This window comes from Oncorhynchus keta, chromosome 20 (assembly GCF_023373465.1).
Source record: "Oncorhynchus keta strain PuntledgeMale-10-30-2019 chromosome 20, Oket_V2, whole genome shotgun sequence".
NCBI lineage: Eukaryota > Metazoa > Chordata > Actinopteri > Salmoniformes > Salmonidae > Oncorhynchus > Oncorhynchus keta.
Window position 1 is genome coordinate 22,372,937 of NC_068440.1, and position 20,955 is coordinate 22,393,891.

Genomic DNA, 20,955 nt, shown 5'->3' on the forward strand with positions numbered 1-20,955 from the left:
TCATTCTATTATTTATACAGGAGCAACATCAGCCTCAGTAAACTGCAACTCCCACCAGGCCATGCAGGAGCTTTGACATTACAGCCACAGTGATGCAGCTTGGGAGATGTAGTGCAGTAAGAGAGTCATGGTGATGACTGACCCGTATGCGTTTGATGCCGGCCCTGGTGACCTGCTGGCAGTCGTAGAGTTCTATCCTTTCCAGACGGTGGCAGTTCTTCAGGTGCTCCAAAGTCACGTCTGTGATCAGAGGGCAGTTATCCAACTCCACCACTGTGATGCGCTCCTGTCCACACACACTGCTGCTCAGCGCCCTGATACCATCGTCTGTTATCAACTCACAGTGGGAGAGAGACTGGTGGAGAGGATAGACAGTAGAAACTATATTACATACTGTAATGTACACACACGCACATGCACACAAACACACACAGTTTGATAGGGGGGAGTTATGAATGAAGACACACACACACACACACCAATAAGTACCAGTGCTTGCAGGCGAGGGCAGTGAATAGCGAGCTGGACTAGTGTGTTGTCAGTCACCTGTGAGAGGAGACAGACTCAATCAAACCCAGATACAGTACATATAATCAGACAGGCTCAACCAATCTCTGATTGAATGCAACTGTAGATTGAGTCTGAGAAAAGAACCCCATGAAATCTTACCAAAATACATTCTTCTAAATCCATTTTTTCCATCTCATGACAATTCTGTTGAAACAAAAGATGCATCAGGTCAGCATTTCAGGGATCGAAACACACAGATCAAGACAAAATAAAAGTGACGAAGGAGACAGAGAAGCACTTACCCTGGCCAGTACAGTAAACCCAGCGTCTGTAACCTGTGAACATCGCGCAGCCTCCAAGATCCTGACACACACACCCAACCATTGGTTATGTATTGGTTATGCATTGGTTATGCATTGGTTTAGTGTATGTATGGGGTGTTTATCAGTAGACCTAATCCACAATTACAAGAAAGGGACACATTTCCCATTTCTTACTTCAGTCGGGGACAGTTGAGACCCAGAGCAGTGAGAGAGGCGTCTGTAATGTTACTGCAGCCAGAGATACACAGGACCTGCAGCTTGTGGCACCCCCGACACAGACTGACCAAGCCATCATCAGTTATCTGCTGTTAACAAACACACATTACGCGTGCATATCTGTCTGTCTCTCGGTCTGTCTGTCTGTGTCTCTGTCTGTTTCTGCAATCACTTACAGTGCCTTCAGAAAGTATTCACACCCCTCGACTTCCACATTTTGTTGTGTTACAAGGTGGGACTAAAATTGATTTAATTGCTAGCCAGCCATTTTCAAGTCTTGCCATAGATTTTCAAGCCGATTTAAGTCAAAACTGTAACTAGGCCAGTCCGGAACATTCAATGTCATCTTGGTAAACAACTCCAGTGTATATTTGGCCTTGTGTTTTAGGTTATTGTCATTTTTATCCCAGTGTCTGCTGGACAGCAGACCGAACCAGGTTTTCCTTTCGCTCTATTCCGTTTATTTATATTCTAAAAAAACTCCCTAGTCCTTGCAGATGACAAGCATACCCATAACATGATGCAGCCACCCCCATGCTTGAAAATATGAAGAGTGGTACTCAGCGATGTGTTGTATTTGCCCCAAGCATAACACTGTATTCAGAATATAAAGTTAATTTCTTTGCAGTTTTTCTTTAGTGCCTTATTGCAAACAGGATGCATGTTTTGGAATATTTTTATTCTGTACAAGCTTCCTTCTATCAGTAACTACACTGTTATGGATCCATCCTCCGTTTTCTCCTATCACTGCCATTAAACTCTGTAGCTGTTTAAAAGTCATCATTGTGCTCATGGTGAAATCCCTGAACGGTTTCCTTCCTCTCCGGCAATGGAGTTAGGAAGGAGGCCTGTATCTTGGTAGTGACTGGGTATATTGATACACCATCCAAAGTGTAATTAACTTCATCATGCTCAAAGAGATTTTCAATGTCTGTTTTTTTTCTACCAATAGGTGCCCTTCTTTGCGAGGCAATGGAAAACCTCCCTGGTCTTTATGGTTGAATCGGTGTTTGAATTTCACTGCTCGCCTGAGGGACCTTACAGATAATTGTATGTGTGGGGTACAGAGATGAGGTAGTCATTAAAAAATGTTAAAACTATTATTGCACACAGAGTCCATGCAACTCATTATGTGACTTGTTAAGCACATTTTTACTCCGGAATTTATTTAGGCTTGCCATAGTAAAGGGGTTGAATGCTTGACTCAAGACATTTCATCTTGTCATTTTTTAAAACATAATTCCACTTTGACATTATAATCTCAATTTAATTCATTTTAAATGAAAAAAGTAAAGGGGGTGTTAATCTCCTGCTTATAAATAACACACGTTACACACATGTTCTGTCTTTCAATCCCTACTAATGAATACACACACTCTCTCCATCTCTTTCTCTCGGTCTTACTGAGCAGGACTGCATGTTGATAGTGGTTAGTTCAGGACAGTGTTTCTGAAGGGGTTTCAGTGCTCCATCCTCCAACTGTAGAGAACACAACACAAAAAAAACAATCACTACTGATAATCAATCAGTGGCGACCCGTCATCCACACCTGTTTTGAGCACCACACTTAAGGAAAACAAATAAAGATTCTATATACAGTTGAAGGCGGAAGTTTACATACACTTAGGTTGGAGTCATTAAAACTCGTTTATCAACCACTCCACAAATTTCATGTTAACAAACTATAGTTTTGGCAAGTCAGTTAGGACATCTACTATATGTGCATGACACAAGTAATTTTTCCAACAATTGTTTACATACAGATTCTTTCACATATAACTCACTGTATCATAATTCCAGTGAGTCAGAAGTTTACATACTCTAAGTTGACTGTGCATTTAAACAGCTTGGAAAATTCCAGAAAATGATGTCATGGCTTTAGAAGCTTCTGATAGGCTAATTGACATCATTTGAGTCAATTGGAAGTTTACATGTGGATGTATATCAGGGCTACCTTCTAACTCAGTGCCTCTTTGCTTGACATCATGGGAAAATCAAAAGAAATCAGTCAAGACCTCAGGAAAGAAAATTGTGACCTCCACAAGTCTGGTTCATCCTTGGGAACAATTTCCAAATGCCTGAAGGTGCCACGTTTATCTGTACAAACAATAGTACGCAAGTATAAACACCATAGGACCACACAACCGTCATACCACTCAGGAAGGAGACGCGTTCCGTCTCCTAGAGATTAACGTACTTTGGTGCGAAAAGTGCAAATCAATCCCAGAACAACAGCAAAGAACCTTGTGAGGATGCTGGAGGAAACAGGTACAAAAGTATCTATATCCACAGTAAAACGAGTCCTATGTCAACATAACCTGAAAGGCCGCTCAGCAAGAAAGAAGCCACTGCTCCAAAACCGCCATAAAAAAAGCCAGACTACGGTTTGCCACTGTACATGGGGACAAAGATCATACTTTTTGGAGAAATGTCCTATAGTCTGATGAAACACAAATAGCACTGTTTGGCCACAATGACCATCGTTATGTTTAGAGGAAAAAGAGGGAGGCTTGCAAGCCGAAGAACACCATCCCAACCTTGAAGCACGGGGGTGGCAGCATCATGTTGTGGGGTGCTTTGCTGCAGGAGGGACTGGTGCACAAAATAGATGGCATCATGAGGTAGAAAAATGATGTGGATATATTAAAGCAACATCTCAAGACATCAGTCAGGAAGTTAAAGCTTGGTTTCAAATGGGTCTTCCAAATGGACAGTGATCCCAAGCATACTTCCAAAGTTGTGGTGAAATGGCTTAAGGACAACAAAGTCAAGGTATTGGAGTGGCCATCACAAAGCCCTGACCTCAATCCTATAGAACATTTGTGGGCAGAACTGAAAAAGTGTGTGGGAGCAAGGAGGCCTACAAACCTGACTCAGTTACACCAGCTCTGTCAGGAGGAATGGGCCAAAACTCACCCAACTTATTGTGGGAAGCTTGTGGACGGCTACCCGAAATGTTTGACCCAAGTTAAACAATTGGAAGGCAATGCTACCAAATACTAATTGAGTGTATGTAAACTTCTGACCCACTGGGAATCGTGATGAAAGAAATAAAAGCTGAAATAAATCATTCTCTCTACTATTATTCTGACACTTCACATTCTTAAAATAAAGTGGTGATCCTAAGACAGGGAATTTTTACTTGGAATAAATGTCAGGAATTGTGAAAAACTGAGTTTAAATGTATTTGGCTACGGTGTAAGTAAACTTCCGATTTTAACGGTGTGTGTATATATACACTGCTCAAAAAAATAAAGGGAACACTAAAATAACACATCGTAGAACTGAATGAATGAAATATTCTTATTAAATACTTTTTTCTTTACATAGTTGAATGTGCTGACAACAAAATCACACAAAAATGATCAATGGAAATCAAATTTATCAACCCATGGTCTGGATTTGGAGTCACACTCAAAATTAAAGTGGAAAACCACACTACAGGCTGATCCAACTTTGATGTAATGTCCTTAAAAGTCAAAATTAGGCTCAGTAGTGTGCGTGGCCTCCACGTGCCTGTATGACCTCCCTACAACGCCTGGGCATGCTCCTGATGAGGTGGCGGATGGTCTCCTGAGGGATCTCCTCCCAGACCTGGACTAAAGCATCCGCCAACTCCTGGACAGTCTGTGGTGCAACGTGGCGTTGGTGGATGGAGCGAGACATGATGTCCCAGATGTGCTCAATTGGATTCAGGTCTGGGGAACGGGCGGGCCAGTCCATAGCATCAATGCCTTCCTCTTGCAGGAACTGCTGACACACTCCAGCCATATGAGGTCTAGCATTGTCTTGCATTAGGAGGAACCCAGGGCCAACCGCACCAGCATATGGTCTCACAAGGGGTCTGAGGATCAGTCAGGCTACCTCTGGCGAGCACATGGAGGGCTGTGCGGCCCCCCAAAGAAATGCCACCCCACATCATGACTGACCCACCGCCAAACCGGTCATGCTGGAGGATGTTGCAGGCAGCAGAACGTTCTCCACGGCGTCTCCAGACATTGTCACGTCTGTCACATGTGCTCAGTGTGAACCTGCTTTCATCTGTGAAGAGCACAGGGCGCCAGTGGCGAATTTGCCAATCTTGGTTCTCTGGCAAATGCCAAACGTCCTGCACGGTGTTGGACTGTAAGCACAACCCCCACCTGTGGACGTCGGGCCCTCATACCACCCTCATGGAGTCTGTTTCTGACCGTTTGAGCACACACATGCACATTTGTGGCCTGCTGGAGGTGATTTTGCAGGGCTTTGGCAGTGCTCCTCCTGCTCCTCCTTGCACAAAGGCGGAGGTAGCGGTCCTGCTGCTGGGTTGTTGCACTCCTACGGCCTCCTCCACGTCTCCTGATGTACTGGCCTGTCTCCTGGTAGCGCCTCCATGCTCTGGACACTACGCTGACAGACACAGCAAACCTTCTTGCCACAGCTTGCATTGATGTGCCATCCTGGATGAGCTGCACTACCTGAGCCACTTGTGTGGGTTGTAGACTCCGTCTCATGCTACCACTAGAGTGAAAGTACTGCCAGCATTCAAAAGTGACCAAAACATCAGCCAGGAAGCATAGGAACTGAGAAGTGGTCTGTGGTCACCACCTGCAGAACCACTCCTTTATTAGGGGTGTCTTGCTAATTTCCTATCATTTCTACCTGTTGTCTATTCCATTTGCACAACAGCATGTGAAATGTATTGTCAATCAGTGTTGCTTCCTAAGTGGACAGTTTGATTTCACAGAAGTGTGATTGACTTGGAGTTACATTGTGTTGTTGAAGTGTCCCCTTTAGTTTTTTTGAGCAGTGTATATATTTTTTTTCGTGGGGCCTTGCCTGATTTGCTTGCATTAATACGTGTTACATATCAGTTTGCAAACAATGTACAAACATGGTCTCTTTTTTGCTTTCTTAATTAAAGCAGCTCCAACATGCAGGTGTTTCAGCCTAGCTCAGTGCTTTCTGTGGTGGTGGGGCTAGCCAGCAGAAAATACAGAGCGTTGCGCCTGATTGGCTCAGTTTTCTGTCACTCATGGGACAGTATGTCATCCCCAATTCTAAGGTTAGAGCTCGAAAATTGTAGCCCCTTGGGTTCTGCTATAGAGTTATATTAGAAGTGCCCATCCAAGAAGGCTCAAGATCATTGGCCACAGATAGAATGACATCAAATCACGCTATATTTACAGTAGCTTTGATTGGACATGTCAACATCTTACTTTCAAAGTCTTAGCTAGCAGTCATCATTAGTTGTCATCAAGTTGACAATCTACTGGTAAATCCTTTTTAATCCTTGTCATATGAAGAGAAATAACAAAGAGACATTCTAGATAAAACGTATCGGTGCTCATAGGCCATTGTACATAAACATTACACAACAAGTTGGAAATCGCAAATTCAACAATGAGTCGTTTGGAAGGAATCAGTGGCTAACTGCAAGCGTTGCAAAGAAAGCACTAACGTTAGTCCGCTATTCAATGGAGTGGACGTTTTTTTTCCTGAGTTCCCACCATAAATCCAGAGAATGACAGACTTTGATGCCAAATTTTATCAACAAAGGACCACTGCACCAACTTCACAAGATGAGTCCACTAGACTATTGTATGCTGCTGCATAAATTATGTAATATGCAAGGGAGAAATGTATACTATAGTTGAGAAAGTAATACTAAGTGTATGTTGTGTAGTAAGCTGTTAGTAGCCCATGTGCCTCACCCTAATAATTTGGTGTATTTTCACCAACGTGGTATTGTAAACACATCGTTCGTGTCCCGGTGTGTGCTTGTTTGGCTAATTATTTTGTACAGCTTTGACAATGCTACTGATAGTAGTGGTGGCGCTTGGCTTGCACGTACAAATTCAGCACACACAACATTCTATAATATAATTGTGTTATTTGACATGACAAATTAAAAGCTTATTTAAGGCATCAAATAGTGTTACATGACGTGTATCTTTTTTGACACACAAAGACCCAAACGGTGTTCAATGTACCTCACCCTAATCATTCGCTCTATTTTCACCTCTTCATTTCGCCTACTGATCTAACTTGGTGGTGCACAAATAGCCTATAACCTGTTTTAGAGAAACGCAATCATTGAATACTGCCTGTTTATATGGCTCTGACTGTAAGAACGGCCCATGTTCTGAATTCTGTCGCTGTACATTTCAAAAGTGCTGAACAAATAGTTATATTGACTATGTCCGTCCTAGCTCTCTCATTAATGTCTTAATCTAAATTACGGATTGCCTCTTATCCGCTTGTCCTCCCCTTATGCCATAGTTTGTACATCTCAATTATCAGTAGAAACCACATTAGTTTAAGCAAGTCTGCCACATCATCTATGTTTTTATATGTAGTGGCTTTGCTGGCATGCATCCCACTTCTTATTTTCTTTTTGCCCCAACCAGATTTACATGCTAAAATCGCCGCTGTACTCAATACAAAGCGTGTGTACAGTATGTGTGTGTGTACCTGTGTGCAGCCGCGTAGGAACAGGGCTCGTAGGTTGTTACAGCCCCGGGCCAGAGCCTCGATGCCATCTCTGGTGATCTGGTCACACCACGACAGGTTCAACATCTCCAACATACGACAGCCATCACTAAAGGGAGACACACATATTCACCAGTGGAGGCTGCTGATGGGAGGACGGCTCATTATAAATGGCTGCAATGGAGTCAATGGAATGGGTAGCAAATGTGGTTTCCATGTGGTTGATACCATTCCATTGACTCCATTCCAGCCAATACTATGAGCAGTCCTCCCCTCAGCAACCTTCACTGATTCACACCCTGTTTTCTATCTACACTGAACAAAAATATAAACGCAACATGTAAAGTGTTGGTCCATGTTTCATGAGCTGAAACAAAAAAATCCAGACATTTTCCATATGCACAAAATGCTTATTTCTCTCCAATTTTGTGCACAAATTAGTTTACATCCCTGATAGTGAGCGTTTCTCCTTTCCAAAGATAATCCATCCACCTGACAAGTGTGGCATATGAAGAAGTTGACCATAACATGATCGTTACACAGGTGCACCTTGTGCTGGGGACAATAAAAGGCCACTCTAAAATGTGCAGTTTTGTCACACAACACAATGCCACAGATGTCTCAAGTTTTGAGAGAGAGTGCAATTGGCATGCTGACTGCAGGAATGTCCACCAGAGCTGTTGCAAGAGAATTTAATGTTAATTTCTCTACCATAACCTGCCAATGTAATTTTAGAGAACTTGACAATACGTCCAATCGGCCTCACAACCACAGACCACGTGTAACCACACCAGCCCAGGACCTCCACATCCGGCTTCTTCACCTGCGGGGATCGTCTGAGACCAGCCACCCGGACAGCTGATGAAACTAAGGAGAATTTCTGTATGTAATAAAGCCCTTTTGTAGGGAAAAACTAATTCTTATTGGCTCTGCCTGGCTGTCCAGTAGGTGGGCCTGGCTCCCAAGTGGGTGGGTCAATGCCTCCCCAGGCCCACCCATGGCTGCGCCCCTGCCCAGTCATGTGAAATCCATAGATTAGGGCCTAATGAATTTATTTCAATTGACTGATTTCCTTATATGAACTGTAATTGAGTAAAATTGTTAATTGTTGGATGTTGCTTTATACTTTTGTTCAGTATATTTGGATGTATTAAACTGCACGTTACTGTTTCAATTGGGATTTATTTACCTGGGACTTACTAGAAAATGATATGGTGACAATGGGTAATTTGTGTTACCTGGTACTAAATGATGCTTGTAGTGATGAATTCCAAAGAAACAAACATGTAAAGGTATTGGTGATTATTATGCAATTACCATTTTACCCTTACAGTAAATACTTTGTCATTTCTGTACCGTAAAATAAACGGCAACACTTGTCCAGAAGTAGCACAGTATATAGGGAATAGGGAGTCATTTCAGACACTTACCTGAGAGCTTTGAGGGAGTGGTTGGTAACAGACACACAGGAGGTGAGGTCCAGCTGTTTGAGTTTGCAGCAGAACTTGGAGAGGCTGAGACAGGTGCTGTCTGTGATCTTAGTGCAGCCGTTCAGGTTCAACACCTCAATGCTACGGCAGTTCTGGGAAAACGTCCTGACAGGTGACAAATACCACAGTCATCATAGGTAATCAAATCATAGAGTCACGGAGAAGTAACTGAATCAGGGAGCTAAATAACATTCCAAGTTGAAAATGTGAATGGAAAGCAACATTGGTTGTCCTAAGAGTGTAAGAGGTCCTATGGAGAATGACTCACTTCATGGATGCGTCCCCCACACTGAGACAACCCCTCAAGCTCAGCTGCCTCAGGAAGCCTCCACATCGCTTGGAGATGTTCTCCACCACTCTACCCTGGAGAGAGAGAGAGAGGAGGAGGAGGAGTCAGTGGCGTGTACTCATGGGTGCCAAGGGAACGGACCATTAAATTAAATGTATATATGTACCAGTCAAAAGTTATGACATACCTACTCATTCAAGGGTTTTTCTTTATTTTTTACTATTTTCTACATTGTAGAATAATAGTGAAGACATCAAAACTATGAAATAACACACATGTAGTAACCAAAGAAGTGTGTTTTGTCCTATAATGCATTTATTTGTATTTTTAAACAGCGCCCCTCTTTCTCAGTGTGTGTAGCCATCTATCTGATGCTGTCAGGTCAAATAGAGTATGACATTGTTGCCACCTGTAGCATTGCGAAGTCAGTGAGCATTTGACCTCCCTTGATAATTCTTTTAAATTATAATAATAGTCAATCGGTGTTGAGCTAAACTGAGTGATCTCAACTGTGAATGGTCCTGGTGCACCAAAACAAAGTGTCAAGGGAAGCCAGTTTGGGTTTGGCTTCACATCAATCACATCAAAAGCAGAACGTCACTCAGAGAAAAAAATAGATTTTCCTCTGGTGGCTAGCTAGCTAAAATCGTACCTTTCCTAAACTAGCCATGGAAGGAGATAGGGATTTAGATTTGTGGTTTTACTTAATTATGATCTAATCAAAAATGCATAAATTACTCCCCTGGCCTGAGAGGATGGAAGTTCAATATGTAGAAGGCTAATGTTAACTAGCTAGCCTGGTGCATCGTTGCCCATGAAAGGAAGTTAGGCTAGCGAACAAGCATTGTTAGTCAGGTAGCCTAGGATAACAAAAGCTAAAAGAGTTTACTGTATGACAATCATAGACCGTTTCCGCAACATGAAAGAGAGGAGGATGTCATTGGTGTTTCTCTACCAGTCAGGTGAGTCAACATGTTTTTCCACACACACACGCCCCAGTAACATGGACAGCCACATAATATTTAGCTTACATTGATGGGACTAAATAGTTTATAGGATATTTTAGTTGTCACTGTATTAGACTAAGCAGAGGTGATTTGATGTTGAAATGGTGCTGGAATAGTGGAGGCAGCTCCTGTTTTCTTTACGACTTGCAGTAACTCTCCATGGTTCTAAATCAATAGTTGTTTAGAAGTTTGAAAATGTCGGAAACATTCACTTGCTTGACCTGCTGTATGTAGGTCATGTAACTGTTTGCGACAGACAAAATGACATACGAATCAATAGGTTATATTAAAGAGCAAACAATGCAATTATCACAACACATAGGATGTAATATGGCTTATTTTCCCTGGCTTAGCTTCCCCTGTGATGTACCCATGCACCGCTACTGGGAAGAGTGGGGAGAATTTTTTACCATTCTTTATTGGTACAATTCAGCTTACACATACACACATTACAAGAGAGACAGAGACAGAGTGAAAGGGAGATGGATAGAGTGGGAAAAAGAGAGAGAGAGAGAGAGAGATGGAGAAAGAAAGAGATCGAGAGAGACTGGTGTGACCTACGTGACTCAGAGAGAGGATCAGTGACGTCACCAGACATTCAACAAAGCCTACTGACACAGTACTAAGCCCTGGGCGAGCAGCCCCATAATACTGCTCACACAATAATATATGCCACTTAGCTGGCACTTTTATCCAAAGTGACTTACAGTACAGTGAGTGCATACACTTTCAGAATGTGTATATGTAGGATCACCTCCCTCACCCTTCACCCTGACCTCTCACCTCTATGTCTGTCTGGAAGTTGAAGAGGTCAATCTTCTGCCAGTTACTACCATCCAAGGCCAGGACATTCCACGCCTGAGATGGGGGAGACAGGAAATAAGAGAGAGCGGGAAAGAGAGACAGAAGAGAGTGATGGTGTTATCAGTCCTATAACACACACCAGGGCTGTGTTCAGTAGGACAGGTTGGGCCAGAGGGGGTGTGCTATATGGCCAATAACACACGGCTAAGGGCTGTTCTTATTCACAACGCAACATGCTATATTGGCCCTATATCACAAACCCCTGTGGTGCCTTATTGCTATTATAAACTGGTTACCAACGTAATTAGAACAGTAAAAATAAATGTTTCGTCATACCCGTGGTATACAGTCTGATATACCACGTCTGTCAGTCAATCAGCATTCAGGGCTCGAACCACCCAGTTTATAACTGAAGATCAACGAAGTTAGACAGACAACATCGATGGAGACAACATTATGATGTGACAGACAATAGTTTGGATATTCGTTATTTTTATTTTTTTTACATGACTGGCACCGCCGGAGTTGGGCAGCACACAGCCAGGCGACATGCCAAATTACCTACATATTCCTATTTATTATAGCCAAATTACCTACATATTCCTATTTATTATAGCCAAATTACCTACATATTCCTATTTATTATAGCCAAATTACCTACATATTCCTATTTATTATAGCCAAATTACCTACATATTCCTATTTATTATAGCCAAATTACCTACATATTCCTATTTATTATAGCCAAATTACCTACATATTCCAATTTATTATAGCCAAATGACCTACATATTCCGATTTATTATAGCCAAATTACCTACATATTCCTATTTATTATAGCCAAATTACCTACATATTCCAATTTATTATAGCCAAATGACCTACATATTCCTATTTATTATAGCCAAATTACCTACATATTCCTATTTATTATAGCCAAATTACCTACATATTCCAATTTATTATAGCCAAATGACCTACATATTCCTATTTATTATAGCCAAATGACCTACATATTCCTATTTATTATAGCCAAATTACCTACATATTCCTATTTATTATAGCCAAATTACCTACATATTCCAATTTATTATAGCCAAATGACCTACATATTCCTATTTATTATAGCCAAATTACCTACATATTCCTATTTATTATAGCCAAATGACCTACATATTCCTATTTATTATAGCCAAATTACCTACATATTCCAATTTATTATAGCCAAATGACCTACATATTCCTATTTATTATAGCCAAATTACCTACATATTCCTATTTATTATAGCCAAATTACCTACATATTCCAATTTATTATAGCCAAATGACCTACATATTCCTATTTATTATAGCCAAATTACCTACATATTCCTATTTATTATAGCCAAATGACCTACATATTCCTATTTATTATAGCCTATTTCAATAAATATGTGGTAAGTAGGAAGATAGACAGCCTACTATAAACATAATGCAAGAACAGATTGTAGACAGAGTGGGGAGCGCCAAAAGCTGCACAAAATGTCAGGTAACACTGCTCTCTCACACGTCTCCAATGTCGAATGATCGTGGGCTTTTTGCAGTGGACACTGTGTCCGGCTTGTTGTGTTAAAAGCTTCATTTCCCTTTTTCCTCTCTATCCTCATTAGATTTGAATGGGACTTGTTGGCCTAAGCATATCGCCTACTCTTTCATGATTAACCATCGAATGAATTTAGGAGATCAGTAACAGCATTCACAGAAAGTGTTATGTTATTTCGAATGGCCTAAATAAAAACATGTTACGGTCATAATAAGAGAGAGAAACAATAAGAGATAATAATCGAATGGGAAGTTAAAACAAACCAGAAGTTTCTGGCCTCCACCTGATCAAAGCTTTAGTTTTCCCCCCTATTTGGGTGCTCCTGGAAAATCCATCCTTGCAAACCGAACAGCCCAAAATATAGGCTTATACTAGACTACTACGGGCAATAAAAGTTGCAGTAAACGTTCATTGTACGAGTTAAACTTAGAAACTAACCAGTGCTTAACTTAGACTGAAATTGGTGCTGGTACTGTTTATATTTAGGAGTAGGAGCTCCACAATACTTTTGAGCTAATATTCTAGAAGCAGTAGAACATTTGAGGTGCCGGTACTCAGCTCTGGTGAGCTCCTGCCCAAGTCAAGCACTGAAACTAACATTTCTATTATTGTCTAAGTGTTTATTCATATCCTTGAATTGCGCAACGGGCATTAGCCTACATAAGCTCCCACAGCAGCGCTTTAAAAAGCCGGAACAGCAAAATAAATGCATGATGTGTCAGGGTAGTCTCACAATCAACTTTATTTTGAATAGCTATTACGAATAGTGCATTTATTTCACAGCCAACAACAAATCACATAAAACATTTGTCTATAACACCTGAATAACTTAACTTGTGCATTTATTCCTATCGAATAAGCATGCAAAAAAAAAAAATTATACATATAAAAAGAATAACCCACATTTGACAGGCTATAAATGACTAAATAAATCAAGTAAACAAAATGGACGAAATTAACCAAATAAATAACAGTGTAAAAAAGTAGTATTCAAAGACACACTAGCACAATTAACATAATATTTTTTACTAGGCCCAGGATACAGTTCTAGGCCCAGGATACAGTTCTAGGCCCAGGATACAGTTCTTTCTTATAAGATGCATCTGTGAATTGGCTTTTGAAAAGTAAAAAAAATACTAAATTCAATGAAGAACCATTCAGGCTTTTTTTCTTTTCATCACACCTTACATAAACGTTTCTGAACACAAGCATGTTCACCTTTTCTGGCTTTAATAGACTGTGGAGTTGGGTAACAATAGCCTACTGCCCGCTTCACTGAAAACACGCTCAGACGGAACTCTTGTTGCAGAGGTATTTTCGGGCATCGTTGGCCAAGAGCGCTCCTTACACCCTCTTCACCATGCCAGTGGTTCATCATCTCCTCTGAAGAGAAGACATCTTCAAGTAAGTAGGATGTGAGCTCTGCGCTGGGCGGCTGTTGCACGCTGAGTGTGACTGTTTGCTTCGCACTCCCAAGAAAACTGCCCAGTGATGTTTTCTATGGTGAACAGGTGCACTCGGTCTCTGTTGAAATTGTCCAAAATCACCATTGAAGTGTCTAGTATCCGCCATTGTAAATATGAATTTGTTCTTACCTGACTTGCCTAGTTAAATAAAGGTTTAAACAAAAAAAAAATGTAAACACAGACCTACGACGTGGGGTTCCAAATCACCATTCAAAAGGTATCGGGTACCACATTTGACCATACGATTGGTTTATATGTATTTAATTGCACACAAGAAAAGACAATATTGGTAAGATGATTTTCACATTGTAATCTAATGATTAGACTCTAATCGGGTGGTTTGTGCATAACACAGATTGTTTACGGCCGTTCTAGGCAACGCCACAACGCGCTCCTCCCCAGCCCCGGGGATGATCAAATATATATCAACCATGTTTGGACCTGCCGACGGAGCGATGTGCCATTCCAGACATGGCCAGTGCTTGACTTGGGATAAGTCGGTCCTGTTTAATAGAGTGAAATCCCTGCTTCACAACGGTGCAGTGCCTGTAGAAAGGCAGCAAAGACATTGATGCTTAGCTGTAGTTAATTAGAGATAGCCAATTCACAACAACTTGTAGCAGGTATCTAGTTAGTCTGTTGTCTGTCATTATTTTATACCTGCTGAAATGTTGCGTTCTCTCTCTCCTCTCACAACCGCCACTTGCATTGGCACACACACACACACACACACACAGACACACACACACACAGACACACACACAGACACAGACACAGAGAGGGTCATTCCGATAATGGCTGATATGTAGATTTAAGTGATTGATCATATTTAAAAGTGTGCCTTCATGAATTACATTAACAAAAATGATAAAACTAATTTCCATGACCTTACAAACCCTCATTTGACAATTTGGAACAGTGCATCATGCGCATTCAGGCTGACTGATTTTCAACCTCAAACAGCCTACTGTCACGCACAGCTTCACAGACTAGCGACAAATAAACGTGAACAAAGCGGAATCAGGAAATGCATGCCCTCTCTCCATTGTAGATCCTGACTTCATTCCGCTATAATCAACCGTAGTTTGCCTCTGTGTGTGAATCTGGGCAGGCGATAGGCTACAGTACCCAATAGCCCCAAAATTTGAAGTGACATTAAGTAGTCATGATACCAGTCAGTCTAAAACCACCAACTGCAATGTCTGTAGGGGTGGGCCTTACCTTGGATACCTGGGCACACCTGCACAATGTGATCACATCAAGATAGGAGAAGATTCTACAGAGAGAGAGAGGGAGAGAGAGAGAGCATTTTTTTAGTTGTACTTAGGGACAGGACAGTGAGGTTAGCATGTAGCCTGGCAGAGGGACTGGTTGTGAATTTAGCAATAGCATGTAGCCTTCCAGAGAGATTGGCCAGTGAATTTAGCAATAGCATGTAGCCTTACAGAGGAATAGGCCAATTGAATTAGCTTGAAGCTATTAGCCAACAGGGGTAAGCCAGTGGGTCAGGTCAAACACACAGACAAAGCTCCTCCTATTCATATCAGTAGTTTCCCCTTAACCCCACATACTCCCACCCTCAGGAAACTAGCACTGTCCATTGTTCCCTCTCATGGACAGAGACAAAGGCGGTGTGTGTGTTTGTGTGGTCAGCGAGGGCATGTTGGGGCATGTATGTCTGACATGTATGTGTCAGGAGTCCAGAAAAGAACTGATGCAAGCTCAGGTACACACACTCCCACTCAGTGGCTAATGAAGCACCTGACCAATCAGACAAGCGCAGATCGATGGTCTCTCTGATGACTGGCTAATGAATGTGGCGGAGGCCATTGATTGGCTGTCTACTTTAATCACACACACACTCTGGGTTCCATTACACACACACACTGGTATAATGGTGTATGTCGGTGGGTTGTCTGTCTGTCTAAAGTTCACACAGCTGGAGCTGAGCACTGCAGAATTCCCCACCAACACAGAGGCTATTTATAGCACATACTGTACATACACAAGTTATATTAGCAGGATATGTTAAATGTGTATGTTAGACATTGATCTCAGTTAGATTAGTAGGATACACACAGCCGCTGTAGGACGTTATGATGCTCTGTAGGTCGCATAACTAGCAGACAATCTTTTCCAAGGCAACACACACACACACTTAACCACTCAAGGTTAACCATCTGCTAAGGGACTCCAGACAATGTCCTTGTTTAATAAATGAGTCTCACTTTAAGCCCTGGGGCGAGCACTCAGGTGTGTGGGTGTGTGTGTCTCACCTGAGCAGAAGCTCCTTGGGAAGCTTCTTGTTAATGGGAGCTTCATCACTGTTGGAGAACACCTGGAGAGAGAGAGAGAGACATCCACATCAGAACCACTGTCGCCATGGTAACAAGCACCCGATAGAACACACACACACACAAAACACTAGTGATGAGCGATTAAAAGGAAATGTAGGTTATTTTACCTTTTTTAAATAAATTGACCGACAGCAGTTCAATTATTTGAATTCCATTTTGTTCATTTTTTTTCTGTGCGCTCAATGCTCAGTTTCTGTAGAGAAAAATCAGATCAAGCCCGTACTGTGTAATGGAGTAGGGAGTTGTAGTTTCCAACAGGCCAATATTCTACATAGTTTAGCTCTGAAAATGTGGTAATTAACTACAATGACCATAATTGCCCGCTTACTTGTCCGGTCTATGTAGAGCAGATGCAGAGCCCTCGAAAGAGAGAATGCGCAAGAGGGATAGAAAGCCGTTGCTTCACGAGGTATCTCTACCTGAACATATGATCTAAGTGATTGATAGTTGGTATTCAGTAGTCATAAAAGTATTCCTTATGTACTTTGAAGAATTACTAAAATAGTGATTTTGTCAGACAGCAATGGCAGCAGCTCTATAGAGATGATGACTTGGAATTAAATAATAAAGTCATCAAAACAAATGTTATTTAAGTGAATAAATGATGGTTAATAAGTGATAAGCAGTAATGGGCAGTCACTACCACCATGGGACTTTATTCATTATTTTATTCTGTGCTGTTACAGCATTCAACCAACAATGCACAGTGCATTTAATGTCAATTTTATTTAGCGAAAAAACGAAATTGAAAACCGTGATTATTTAAAAAAATAATCAAACCAACACCAACCTCAAAAAAACTAATCGCTCAGCCCTACAAAACACACACACAAAAAAACATTTTAGCTATGAAGAGGGAGTAACCTAGACTCAGAGGAACCTTGAGTCTAATGCTTATTTGTACTTGTTGGGCCCCTTTAGAATCCACAGCTCTTTTTTCCTTTCATGACATTTTTTGAATCTGAATGTTCCAGTGTTCCCCAGCTCTATGCTTCCTACAGCCGGCAGAGCAGCATTCCAACCTGGGGAGTTCCTCTCCCAGACCAGTCTGCAGGCGCTCCCAGACCTCTGGCTACATACCGGTCGGGAATGTCCAGCAAGAACTGGGAATGCTGCTGGGTCTGTGGGTAATATTTTCCCCAAACTGCAGCTCCTCACACTCAACCATGTAGGCATGGTTTCCAGCCTGGTTCTAAGATGGTTAGGGTTAGTGTGCAGCACAATTGAGAAATCCACTGATGGAAACACACACCGCCACCCTCTCTGCACACACACTCTCTCACTCACTAACTCACTAACCTCACTAATACCAATATTATTATGCAGAAAAGAGCCTCCTATATGAGAAGGTCAAGTGCTGTCACATCAACCCCAGATGTTTAACGAGGAATCTGTGTTATTTATACACAGTGACACACACATACAGGCCTGGGGAAGCTAAGCCATCAGACAGGAGCTGGTTCATGACATACTGAGGAAATGTCAACACAGCAAGATAACCATCACAGACCACATGCTACCCTACCTACTGTGTTCAGTAAGGCACAATCCCTTCACATAGAAATATATTATGTACAACAGACATAGCCTACCTTTGTTAAGTGGGAAATTATGTTAGCTTTAATCATGACATTTCTGTCTGCAAAATGTTCTGCACCCTCCTGTCTAAACTCAACCAGGCTGGTTGGTTGGTTCCCAGTGGGAGGAAATTGGAGCCTGGTGCCACTGCCTACATAACATGTATGTTGTCGTGACCGTTGTATAGCTTGACCAACCCAAGGATTCTGTTACCGACATAGGGGTGGGAGACCCTAGGCGCTTCTCTACCTGGCTAAATCATCTCAGCCACAGCCCTATAGCCCAAACCAATCCCCAGCCCTATAGCCCAAACCAATCCCCAGCCCTATAGCCCAAACCAATCCCCAGCCCCATAGCCCAAACCAATCCCCAGCCCCATAGCCCAAACCAATCCCCAGCCCCATACCAATCCCCAGCCCCATAGCCCAAACCAATCCCCAGCCCTATAGCCCAAACCAATCCCCAGCCATATAGCCCAAACCAATCCCCAGCCCCATAGCCCAAACCAATCCCCAGCCCCATAGCCCAAACCAATCCCCAGCCCCATAGCCCAAACCAATCCCCAGCCCCATAGCCCAAACCAATCCCCAGCCCCATAGCCCAAACCAATCCCCAGCCCTATAGCCCAAACCAATCCCCAGCCCCATAGCCCAAACCAATCCCCAGCCCTATAGCCCAAACCAATCCCCAGCCCCATAGCCCATACCAATCCCCAGCCCCATAGCCCAAACCAATCCCCAGCCCCATAGCCCAAACCAATCCCCAGCCCCATAGCCCAAACCAATCCCCAGCCCTATAGCCCAAACCAATCCCCAGCCCCATACCCCAAACCATTCCCCAGCCCCATACCCCAAACCATTCCCGAGCCCCATAGCCCAAACCATTCCCCAGCCCCATACCCCAAACCATTCCCCAGCCCCATACCCCAAACCATTCCCCAGCCCCATACCCCAAACCAATCCCCAGCCCTATAGCCCAAACCAATCCCCAGCCCTATAGCCCAAACCAATCCCCAGCCCTATAGCCCAAACCATTCCCCAGCCCCATAGCCCAAACCAATCCCCAGCCCCATAGCCCAAACCAATCCCCAGCCCTATAGCCCAAACCAATCCCCAGCCCCATAGCCCAAACCAATCCCCAGCCCCATAGCCCAAACCAATCCCCAGCCCTATAGCCCAAACCATTCCCCAGCCCCATAGCCCATACCAATCCCCAGCCCCATAGCCCAAACCAATCCCCAGCCCTATAGCCCAAACCAATCCCCAGCCCCATAGCCCATACCAATCCCCAGCCCCATAGCCCAAACCAATCCCCAGCCCCATAGCCCAAACCAATCCCCAGCCCTATAGCCCAAACCATTCCCCAGCCCCATAGCCCAAACCAATCCCAAGCCCCATACCCCAAACCATTCCCCAGCCCCATACCCCAAACCATTCCCCAGCCCCATAGCCCAAACCATTCCCCAGCCCCATACCCCAAACCATTCCCCAGCCCCATACCCCAAACCATTCCCCAGCCCCATACCCCAAACCATTCCCCAGCCCCATACCCCAAACCATTCCCCAGCCCCATACCCCAAACCATTCCCCAGCCCCATACCCCAAACCATTACCCAGCCCCATACCCCAAACCATTCCCCAGCCCCATACCCCAAACCAATCCCCAGACCTATAGCCCAAACCATTCCCCAGCCCCATACCCCAAACCAATCCCCAGACCTATAGCCCAAACCATTCCCCAGCCCCATACCCCAAACCAATCCCCAGACCTATGGCCCAAACCAATCCCCAGCCCTCTGTCAAGGCCCAGTCCTGGTCCCAGTTCCTGCCCTATACCTCGGCACCAGTCCAATCTAGTCCCAATCTCTCTCCAGCCCACCACCTATACACCATATTGTTTGCTTACACATACATTGTAGTTCTGACTCCAAATCACTCCCAGAGAACTATAATGACTGTAGCTGAGTAAACAATGATTGGGTTGTGATAACAGCTACCCCAGTCCTGTCCTTAGAAAAGCCCCAGCAAGCCCAGAGCCATGTCAGCCCCAACTAGTCTTCTAATACCCAATCCCAGCCCTATCCATCAGCCCAGCCCCAACCCTGCCTTTCACCCCAGCCTGTCCCGCAGACTGAGCTCGGTGTTGCCGCTGTCAGCTGAGGCGTATGTCTGGACAATAACAGGATTTCGGATTACCCTTGACCAACAAAGCCCCAGCTCCCTCCAGCATATAAAATTAGAACAGTGCACGGTCCGAAACACACACACACACACACACACACACACACACACACACACACACACACACACACACACACACACACACACACACACACACACACACACACACACACACGGTGTCACCCTACGGAAAACCTACTACCATTCATATCGGTTTACATACACACTCTCCGGCCCGTTTCCGTAGCTCTTACCTCGAACCTGCCCTTGGTGATGCCGTTCATATCTGCGGAGGCACGTCGCGGTGTGTTACCGCACACATACAAGTCTGGGGCTAGCGTTAGGTTTACCGAATACCGTATTGTTTTTGTCGCCTGTGACGGACGAAGAGGCTGGGCGCTCCCCACTGTTGGCGACTGTGCTCCTTTTTCGGTGGTGGCTGTGAGGTTTAGTCTGGGGCGGCCTGGAAGAGCAGTAGCCTAGTCTTGGAGCCCGACGGCTCTCCAGTCCGTCTCATCACACTGCCAGCGACCAAAATAACAATAATAACATGGACGAGCTCCTGGTGACCTCACTTCCGCCTCTCAGACGGCTCCCAGACCAAATCAGCTGGCCTCAGTAATACATCCCTCTTGTTCGAGCGGTTTGAAACGTCAAAAATGTGGAAGAAATTATCAAATAT

At 43.5% G+C, this 20,955-nt stretch overlaps 1 protein-coding gene across 2 annotated transcripts in view; it reads right to left on the minus strand.

Moving 5' to 3' along the window:
* Window positions 1–20,830, minus strand: part of fbxl2 (F-box and leucine-rich repeat protein 2) — a 28,151-nt gene extending 7,321 nt beyond the window's left edge. Inside the window, exons 1-13 of one of the 2 annotated variants that reach the window (XM_035795732.2) lie at window positions 20,528–20,830; window positions 16,435–16,496; window positions 15,380–15,434; window positions 11,090–11,164; window positions 9,279–9,373; window positions 8,951–9,115; window positions 7,503–7,629; window positions 2,454–2,528; window positions 1,008–1,135; window positions 813–873; window positions 670–714; window positions 490–546; window positions 143–355 (exon numbers count right to left, since the gene is read on the minus strand). In XM_035795732.2, coding sequence (XP_035651625.1) covers window positions 143–355; window positions 490–546; window positions 670–714; window positions 813–873; window positions 1,008–1,135; window positions 2,454–2,528; window positions 7,503–7,629; window positions 8,951–9,115; window positions 9,279–9,373; window positions 11,090–11,164; window positions 15,380–15,434; window positions 16,435–16,496; window positions 20,528–20,557 — 1,188 coding nt within the window. In that variant the 5' untranslated portion in view covers window positions 20,558–20,830. Of the gene's footprint in view, window positions 1–142; window positions 356–489; window positions 547–669; window positions 715–812; window positions 874–1,007; window positions 1,139–2,453; window positions 2,529–7,502; window positions 7,630–8,950; window positions 9,116–9,278; window positions 9,374–11,089; window positions 11,165–15,379; window positions 15,435–16,434; window positions 16,497–20,527 lie in introns of both variants that reach the window. The other variant, XM_035795731.2, reaches the window with a different exon arrangement.
* Window positions 20,831–20,955: the final 125 nt, after the last annotated feature.